This window comes from Poecilia formosa, unplaced genomic scaffold (genome assembly GCF_000485575.1).
Source record: "Poecilia formosa unplaced genomic scaffold, Poecilia_formosa-5.1.2 Scaffold17, whole genome shotgun sequence".
Taxonomy (NCBI): Eukaryota; Metazoa; Chordata; class Actinopteri; order Cyprinodontiformes; family Poeciliidae; genus Poecilia; species Poecilia formosa.
In genome coordinates, this window is record NW_006799956.1 from 3309292 (window position 1) to 3319860 (window position 10569).

General features: G+C 39.6%; 1 protein-coding gene across 3 annotated transcripts in view; it reads right to left on the reverse strand.

Annotated features, from left to right (window-relative positions):
- Positions 1-889: 889 nt before the first annotated feature.
- Positions 890-10569, reverse strand: part of hmg20a (high mobility group 20A) — a 16845-nt gene continuing 7165 nt past the window's right edge. For 2 of the 3 annotated variants that reach the window (XM_007546788.2, XM_016668825.1), the window contains 5 exons: positions 9668-9705; positions 5455-5530; positions 4672-4887; positions 1419-1551; positions 890-1245 (listed from right to left, as the gene is read on the reverse strand). In XM_007546788.2, coding sequence (XP_007546850.1) covers positions 1242-1245; positions 1419-1551; positions 4672-4887; positions 5455-5530; positions 9668-9705 — 467 coding nt within the window. In that variant the 3' untranslated portion in view covers positions 890-1241. Of the gene's footprint in view, positions 1246-1414; positions 1552-4671; positions 4888-5454; positions 5531-9667; positions 9706-10569 lie in introns of those variants that run through there. The other variant, XM_016668824.1, reaches the window with a different exon arrangement.

Here is a 10569-nt window from a genome sequence, read left to right on the forward strand (position 1 = left end):
GGGTGTCGGCGAACAGGAATGCATTATTTAAAGCAAATCTGTTTATTCACATTAAAATTTATAGGCTTTAAATCGGGAATATTTACTTTAATTTTTAAAGCCGAAGTGTTTAGCAAATCCAACTGCGGCGTCTCTGAAGAGCTGCTTAACTGGCTGAATAAACTGGGAGTAAATAAGATTAGCTACAAACCGAGCAGGTTGGCAAATTAGTGGCGATTAGCCACAGATGATTTATGGATATAGTGCAAAGACTTTAAACCCCTAGAAACCTGAGAAGTTCTTAAACCCTCTTAAATTGATTTAACTTTTTCTTTTTTCCCATTTGTACAATTTGGTTTGGAAACTAAAACTTTGAGACAAATTCTAAGTTGAAGTATTAGTGGTGTTTATCAGGTTTAAATTAAAGTATAATTCCTGCACCATGGAGTTTGAAGTCCAGCATAATAACAGGAACGTCCTGCTCCAGAACTACGAATCGCAAGAAGAAAAACAAAGAATGCAGCCAGAAAATATAAAACAAAAAATACAGAACAAGCAAATGAAGACAAACAATGTATAACTAATCAGAATATACATTACACTAGAAAATATGGGCGTATTTCAGACTTTTTGTACCTAAAATAAACTTTTGATCCAGAATTCTCTAGCTACAGAATACATATAAATACATTTTTATCATTTTAGGGGAAAACGTTTTGACTATTTCCTGTATTTGTGTTAATTTTTGGATTTTATTTTTTTTTTACAAAAGCAAATACATAAACGTTTAAATGTTTACTTTTGTAGTTCTGAGGTTGTCATAAAACGGAAAATTGAATGATGAAAACATTTTTATTGAAAATACAAACACTTTTCACAATTGGAAAAACAAATAATGGCACAAGTTTTTTTCTTCTCCTTCGACTAATTATACGAGAGTAACAGACATGTCAGGGATATTTCTCGGCAACGGCTTAATGCAAATACATCATGTATGATAGTGATGGGTCTGGTGAGGAGGCAGACGTGAATGGACAGGATGGAAACAACAGAAAATGTCCGGTTCAAAAAGATTACTACCGCCCTACCGATCGGGTGTAAACTGTTGGGGACAAAATAAATTAATATGAGAAGCTACCGCACATTCACCAATATGATCACAGCAGAGTCTGGACATTTTGTAATTCGACTGGGAGACGACAAGTTGATGAAACGTCTTGAAGACGAATCCCGGTCCATCAGATCAGGTGAACTCCATCCGATTATCTGCTCCGAACATCAGGAAAAGAAAAAAAAGCGTTTGGAGTTCAGAGTGAGCGCCATTGATTCACCTAGACACCAGATGAACAAACCTCCGGGTTCAGTTGTTTTGTCAATCAGGTAGAGAGAAATATAAAAAAATACATCCCTAAAGTAGACGTAGTGAAAGACGTCCCTACCTGTCCAGGCGGCTGACTACGTCTCTCACTGTGTTGATGAGACTCTCGTGCTCCTGGGGGCTGCTGATGATTACGGTGTGGAGTTTCTTCATGTAAGAGTCGATGGTGTCAAAGGTCGGGGTTTCTCCACTGCCTACAGACAGGAAGCACGAGTCCTCAGTGTTCAGATTGGCATCGCAAGCGTTTTCGTACCTATTGAACGTCTTCACATCTGCTCCGATGCTTTTGCATGCTTTATTGAGATTCTCTACGACAAAACGAGGTTACGTAAAGGTTCGTCTCACAGTGGGAGGAAAATGATTCGTGGCTTTTTGACATTTTCTTTTTTTTTTTACAAATGAAAATCTGAAAAACGTACGTTAGTTTTCACCCAACCTAAAGGGCTCATCGACGAGTGGAAATCGATTCCATTTGTCGCAGATGTGTGACGAAAATGGAGTCATTTTGTTCTGAGCCCCTTCTTGCGACTTTTCGCCCCCGTCCCCATGCGAAACTACTGGGGCGATTGGTGAGAATTTTTGAGTTTATCTGGAAAACAGCAGGATTGATAGTTCTGGGGACCGATTGTCCGAGGAACGACATACTTTTAGACCAAAACACTAAACTCCCAATGTCCAACGTAGCAGGCTAACGTCCCAAAGACACTTTCTGGGTGTTTTTTTTTTCTTTTTTGGCTTGCAACAACATGGAAAACAAAATGAGATGTTGCGGCACATCAATCATTATTTCCTCCCACTCCAAACTCATAATAGTCGTCTCTCTCTGCCATGATCACTGTGTTTACTACGTCTTAAACTCCACATTTGACAAAACGCCATGATGTATAATAACCTGAAATAATCTGCCTAGAGGAACAGGACATTTTGTCCATGTTATTGTTCTAATGACAGATTATTCCTCTTACTTTTTCCATCAATATGAAGGAGTTATTGACTTAAAACAAGCTCCAATATCTTGGTGAAAACTTACTAGTTTTGTCTTATTTCAAGTGTACTAAAATATTTGAACTAGAAACTAGACAAAAAATATTTAAGATCTTGTGTTTTTGCAGTGGAGGGAACACAACAGACAGGCCAACTTAAAAAAACCCATTTAATTTTCATTCCACTTCATATTTTGTGTTGGTCTGCCAGGAAAAAAAAAACACAACAAAACAAATAATCAACTATGACAAAATGTGAAAAAGTTCAGCAAGAATCTGTGTCTCAAACAAGACAATAACCTGTAATCACTTTGCTACTGCCCATGCGGATTCGTCATTTTAACTCTCCCATTCTCTCCTTCAATGCGCCACATTCACAGGCATCACGTCCCAAGTGAAGCTGCAACCCATTCCAGGCGTTTATTACTTCCAGGCCGCGTGACTGCGATGGCATTTTTGTACGGGGGTCTCAAGACAATTTGCTTAAAATCGTTTCGCTGATCCTAAACGCTGCAGCTAAGTTGCAGTCGGGCACAAACATGCGGAGAATATAAAATCCTCTTCATCCCATAGAAAGCCCTTAATGAGCTAAATGATGTTATTGTTCCCCATAACCTCACAAGAAGAGATCGTCCTCAGAGCGCGGGCTCACTCACGCTTCACTGGAATTTCTCGAGTCGAAAAATGGAGGAAAGAGGCTTCACTTTTCAGCCTTATTCCAATCCAGTTTCAATTCACTGTAGAAGATTCTCCAGCCTTCTGTCTTTTGTTGAAGGCTAAACTATCAGTGAAGTTTCTGTTTGACGTTTTGTGCACTTTATTCCTGCAGTTTTAGCTCTTTAAAGCTTCTATGCTTACTTTATAATTACTTTAAATTGTGCTTTTAATACATGAAAGCACTCAATGTTTCCATTCTGCGTTTAAAGAAAAACGTACTAAAAAGATACTTGCGTGATTTGTGAATGGAGGAGGATTAAAGCCACTGAGGAAAAACAAAAAACACCAAAGATACTCTAAGAACTCTGAGGGAAAAAAAGAGGCAATTTTCCTTTCAGTGGCCCTTATCCTCTTCCGTATTTACAGAACCGCCGCCAATAAAATCTTCTTATGAAAGCAAAAGCGTGCCTTACTGTTATAGGAAGATTTCCCAATAAAGTTTAAGACATGCGGAGAACCCGTGGCTAAGTCGTAACCCTGGAAACATAAACAGCTGTAATTTCATTTGATTTAAGTCCAACAACTAAAAAAAAATAAACACAATCAAAGTGGGGAAAATAAATCCAAACCTGCTCTTTGTAAACTAAGAAGCACACAAGGCTTCGTTCTACCCAGTTTAATTTACAAGCTCTTCAACAGGAAGTGCAAAAAGAAAAAACGCCCCGGAGGCACTACCTGAAGTTTTGTAATCATCTTTCATTATGGAGCTCTGATGCAATAATTTATGGGCCTATTATGTTTATTCCTGGTGTTTGCCGAGTCTGCAGGGCTGCTGTCAGGAGAGCTAAAATGTGTGGGAAATGATATCAATGTGAAATAAAGTTACAAAGGACAACTCACTGCAGATTTTGCCTGAGTATGCAACATGACTAATATGTTTACAACTGTTTAAAAAAACGAGTTTGGTACATGAGATGCAGCAAACTCCATGTATATGTGGGAGATATGGCAGATTCAAGACTGGATTTTGATTGGACGGCTGCAGCACGTGAACATGTGTAGCTCTGGCTGAATGTTTAGGGTTGTTGTTGGTGAAACTCTGCAACGGTCTTAAGTGCTTTGCAGCTTCTAACTGGTTTTCTCACTGGATTATTTACCTCCATCCATCTTTCGATCAACATTGACCATAGTTGACCAAACAGCAATCATGTTTAATTTCCAAAGTGTTTTGTTTGGCAAAATGCGCAGTGCTACTTTTCTGCCACACACCATCTTGCACTTGTTACACTTGCTACAACACAATAAGAAGTAGTCCCGGTGCGCACTGTACGCTGGAAAAAATATTAAGAAAAAGCTAGCTAACTAGCTAGCGATAGTATGTTAGCAGCTAGTAACAGTGACCTGTGTGTGAGTCAAACTGTTGCCTGACAGAACGTCCTGCGAGAATAAAAACCACATGAAATATAAAAGATTAAATACACCTGCCATGATAAAATTTAAGACCTGTGAATGACGTATTTATGGCCAACACACTTTTTAAAACTGAAATTAAAACATTTTAAGTCCTTAATCTTAAAATGTCTTTTTAAGGATGTGCCGACACCCTGTGCAACATGGCAAAATGCAAAAAGGTCAAAGACTCGTCGACACTTTTCAGGGCGCTGTCTCTCTCACCTGGCAGAGGCACTGTTGAGAAGCTGGAGGTGAGCGCCTGGCGCAGGGTTTCCAGGTGCTGGTGCAGGAGCCCGTTGCGCTCCCTCTCCTGCATCACGTCGCCCTCCAGCCGCTCCACTGCCCCGCGCATGCTCTCCACGTGCTTCTGCAGGGCCGCGTTGCGCTCCTCGTACTCCATGTTGGTCTTGCGCAGCTGCCGCATCTCGGCCTCTCGCGCTAACGGTGTGGGGCGGAAAAAAATCCACAGTCACACACACACATGCTCTTGGGAGTCAACTCTTGGTTTACATGTGTCAAACTAAAGGCCCGGGGGCCAGATTTGGCCCGCTGTAGCTTTTTATGTGGCCCTCTATACTCCAACTAAGTCCTTCCAGTTTTTCACAAATCTGAAAAATTCACACAAAATCAACAAATCTCTAAATTTTTTTCTGCTTTTACTGCAAATTTTATTCAAATAGGTCAAAAACACTGAGTTGAAGTGACTGCTGCTTCAGCCTTACTTGATGTCAAGTTATAGTTTGCAATTGATATGGCACGTAGTAAAATACCTTACAAAAAATTTACTCACAAAATCTGTAATTTTGATTGCAAAAAAAGCACTAAAACAGTCTTGGGCGAACAGCTGTTTACTTATATTTTAACAGTTTAATTGGTTTCATCAACACAGCCCTTTAAGAGCATTCAGATTTTTGATATGGCCCAACATAAAAATGGAGTTTGACACTCCTGCTCTAAGGGTTCGCTCAGACACTTAAGTCGTCCTCCTGACTCCTTTATTTTTACCTTTGCTGTGGTTGAGAAACTCTTCCGTGAAGATTGGGATGTCAAACACAGTCCTGTCCTTTCCCTCCGCGTCTTTCTGTTTACAGCCAAAGACATTAGAGAGGGAGGAAGATTAGCCGAACTGCCAGACACAGTCATTTATCTTACTGGGCTCTGGGTGGGCTGGTAATTGATTTTCTATCTGGCCACAAGACGTACACTGCGATACAGTTTTTATGAAATGCGGGGATGGAAGTAATTTCATCATTTCTGCATCCGAGATAGGAAAGGCTGTGCAATAAATCTGCTCTAAAAACAGGCGCTGAAACAGAAGAACGCGATACAATAGAGCTTTCACTCCCTCCTTTTGTAACAACGCGCCATCCTTCTTCATTCCCCCCCCTGAACATAATGACATTCATGCTGAATCCCCCTGCTGGTGCTAATCTGGAAGGAGCGGGGTGGGAGGAAGCGACACTATTCCCACGGCAACGCTCATCCCGGTTAAGTCACCTTGGCCACAACCCTCCGCGAGGTTCTGAAAGTAGCTACAGAGGAAAGAGGGAAAAAAAAGTCTCTTAATTACACGCTGAAGTTAATAAAAATGAATTGCACGGTAAGTGGAAGCTAAGCGTTTGGATCATAAACACAGGTCTAAGGAGGATTAACCCCCGGCTTCAGTCGTGCAACAATGAGCACTAAACGTTTGGTGCCAGAGGAAGGGCCAACGGCGCTCCCAGGGGGGAACACGGATTATACAGCCTTGGAGTTGATCAATTAAACTAGCAGTTCATTTCTATACACTTAAAGTAGCATTTTGCGTCTTTGGTATATGTTTTTTTCCCCCAAATAAAATTAAATAAACCATGGTATTTTCTCGCCTTGTGTTAAATGCAGGGTCACTGATGTAGCAGTCTGCGATCTTCCTTTGGAGGAACTCTCTCTTGTTTTGGAACTTGCAGCTAGAGGCGGTACGGGCTTCTTAAGTTCAACTGAGTGAACGTCTCTGGAGATGATCCAGAGTCTTGGGTATACGCTCTTATTCCCTCTTCTCTTCAGCTCACCCTGCAAGTTTTCTAAAGGATTTAGTTCTGAGGACCAAGAAAGCCATGAAAAAAGAGACGGCCCATTTCCCCTTTTTTTGGCAGAAGTCTGAATCTGTTTTCTTGTTACAATTTCGCACATCAATAAGATCTACAAACCAAACTTTGTGGAGGTTTTTGCTATTTTGGAAGGTTTAGAAGTATGAGGGGTTTTTAAAACAATAATTTCTATTAAAATATTAGGAGTTTTATCTGATTTCATTGGGGGGAGTTGACCAATGAAACCTTAAATATAAGTATGAAGACTAGAAAGTCCAATTTAACTTCTGATCATAAAAAAATAAATAAATGTGTAAGGTGTCCTCCCCTAAAACATCTGGCAACCTGGCAAGGGCTATCAGGGCCAGTAGCCCAGGGCGCCAGATGTTTTAGGGGAGGACACCTTACACATTTATTTATGAATGTGTGTTTTGCTAAAAATGTACTTTATATAAGAGTCATAGATCCATGTAAGGTGAACTGTAGTAATACTTTTGGGATTTTTTCAACTATAAACAATACTCAATTTGTTGTGAATGTTTTGTGGGCCGCTGCCAGTACTGGCCAAGGTTCTCTTGCAAAAGAGATTTTTAATCTCAGTGGATTTTTCCTGGTGAAACAAAGGTTAAATAAATAAATGTTTAATAATGCGCTATAATTTGAATTAGCAAAAAAAATGTAATTCTTTAGTGAATACGGCACCAAAATGGTTTCCATCCAAGTAAATCTGGCCCTGCTGATGACATTTCTCCTCCCTGAATAAATTCACTCGCATCAAACAAATTGAATTTTTCTATAATTACATGAAATCGTTTTCAGGCTCTTCACGCATCTTTATCAGGAGGTACTAGTAAATTCAGTCAGGATTGCATATCTACAATCTACAACTTGCCTTGTGTTTGTTTGCAAGCTGACAAACACAAGGCAGGCCTGCTGCTGGACGCATTTTCAAAATAAAACAGCCAGACCCACAGTTAATGCGTATCCATCTCTCATCAACGCCACATGACATGTTTCACAATGGAATTATTTATTCAGAAAGAGCCATGCTAAAATGTAATAGCAGAAGTTCCCCCCCATGACTTACCAGCTTTCAGAACAAACCAGAAAACCATCCCTCTCCAGCATGACTAGATCTTATCGTTCCACACACAATCATGCATAAAAAAAAAAAAAAAAATCTGAGTCATAACATCAACTTCGGTCAATAGTGCCAAGATTTTCCATTGAACGTAAAGCACATTTAATAACTTTCAATTATTTTTCAGCTCCGTCTGCATGTTTATCATTTCTTTCCTACAATGTGGCCAATTTTCTAGTGCATAAAAAAGTTTGATATGTGTGTGTGTATGTATGTATATATATATATATATATATATATATATATTTGAACAATTATGTAGCAAAATATCATATAATGAAACCACATCAGAACACGTTAGATATGCTCAGTCAATCTTTTAAGTCTGTTTCAAATAAGTAAGATAAAAAAAAAGCAGTCCTTCCTTAATTATCCCAATCACTTATTTCCTAACTAACTCAAAAGTCGCTCTAGATTTCATCAGCACCACATGATCTTCATCACTGTGACCTGAACTGACAGCAGTGATCCTCAGTCTTAGCTCCAGTCTGATTTTTAATTACTGCTATTTTGTCCCTGCATTTGTTTCTGTGGTACATTTTTCTCTGCTCCAATATGATGCTCACCTAGTATATTCCCAATACTCTGGCCAACAACAAAGATAGCTCACTGTATTTTTTAAAACCGCTGACTGCAGTAGGCATACATCTCACCTCTATAGAAAATCTTGGCAATGAAAGTGCCCAGCTTGCTTCCTCTGATTGAGGGTGTTTTCACACCTGATAGTCCGGTAGACTCGGTTCAACTGGGGACAAAATTTGCAACTTTTTTTTTTTCTACATTTTGGGCTACTGCGGTTCGCTTTCACACCACATTGCATCAAAAGAACCAAACCCTTTGAAAAACATGTTCACCTCCTCGCCTGAGGTGGCGCTGAACCAAGAACTACTGAAGGAAACAAGAAGAAAACCTCCTAAGACGACAAAATGTGAACAAAAATAGAGTGGTGGTTGCAAGATTTCTCTTTTGTCTTTGGTAAAAGACCAAAAGCCACTTCTCACATTAGCACCACACTCGCATGTTTGCTTTGGTTGGATTTACCCAGAATGCCCGGCAGCATAATCCACTTCCTGCATTGGGCGCAGTCACCCGTCTGCTTGCATTGAAATGCAAACTGCACCAGAGTTCACTTCAACTGAACAGACACCTAGGATTTAAGGTGGACCGGAGTTTGCTTGCAGAGTTTGATTGCACATTCACAAAGGAACCAGACTTTTTGGGCAAATGAACTAGAGTTTGATTAAAGTGAACTAAACACTTTAATCAATGTGAATTCATCGTGAAACTCCTGGATATTTCCAGCTTTGGACATTTGTTTCTGAGGAGTTACAGCTACTTGAGCGCTGACTGAATTCACAGAAAGACTCTCGAGTTGTGGAAAAATCACAGCCTCAGTTTTGCGGATCACAGCACAGAAACTACAGTGACCAACCCAGTCACCGTTCCATCGTTGTGCTCTGGGAATTATTGCAGCTTGTTCTTTGCACATTTACTATGGGCAGAACCTCTTTCCTGTGGGAGGAACTGACAGCACCAAGATTTCCCAGGAGTTCTGCACTTCAGTTCTGATGAAGTATGAAATGTCCTGCCCAGAGAGATCTTGGTGAGTGAAATGGTTTCATCAATCCATTTGGTTTGGGTTCTCTTTCATAACCGCCTGCTGCTCCTTGAGGAAAGCATAAAGAAAAAGAAATCCACTCTCTTCAGCTGGATTTTCCACATCCCTGAAGTTATTGAGGAAGCAGAATGTTGTAAAAATGATTTAAATACTCATCTTTTTTTTGTTGTTAATGTTTTTGTGATCATTTCATAAAACGTCCAGCTCATTTTGTGGCCCAAGTCACAAACCCCTTAGGTAAGAGCTTTTCACCCCATGACTTAATAGGGTTGTGTAACACATGAAACTCTTAAGTGAACTAGAAGAGGGTTTCTTCCCCTAATGAAATATGATAGTTAGCACTTATGAAGGGCAATTTTGAGCGTTACCACCAGGCAGGAAAGACTTACTGACCTCATGAAGAGCCTCGCTGGCGACTTGGTGCCCAACATCTGGAGAGGAAGGAAAGAGTAAATGAAGGGGACATCATCACGGATGAGTCAGATTTTCTGGGATTGTGGGCCTGTCGTCGGCTCGTTACGAACTCAGGGAAATGAACGAAAACAGAGAGGTCAATAAAAATGTCAACACTTTATATCAATCAGCTCAAACGAGGCAATCCTTCAAGCTCAGTGGAAAGGGGATTTTTTTTTTCACCAAGCAGAGCTGTTTTTCCTCAACTTTTTTTTTTTTGCGGGGGATGTAACATTTCAAGATAAACAGATGCAAAATATGGCCAAAAATGGCAAAAAGAAGGTAATTGAATCTTATGTTTAGCTGTCTGAACTGCTACCTTTACTTCCTCACTGACAGGACAAAATACACTTCTAGCATTTGTAGTTCTGATTTGATTTACAGTGGGTGAAATATATTTATATAGTAAATACAGTTCTAATGGTATTTCTTTCAATACTTTTTCCCCTATTTCTTTTCACATTATTACACACAACTTCATTTCTGAACTCGCTTGTTTTGGTTTCTTTCTGTGGATGGATTAGTTCACTGCAAAAACACAAAATCTTCACAAAGTTTCTAGCACAAAAATCTTTGTACACTCGACTAAGTTAAAAGTAACTTTTCAGCAAGATAAAGTATAATTATTGAATATATATATATATATATACTGCTCAAAAAAATAAAGGGAACACTCAAATAACACATCCTAGATCTGAATGAATGAAATATTCTCATTGAATATTTTGTTCTGTACAAAGTTGAATGTGCTGACAACAAAATCACACAAAAACCATCAATGGAAATCAAATTTATTAACCAATGGAGGCCTGGATTTGGAGCCACACACAAAATTAAAGTGA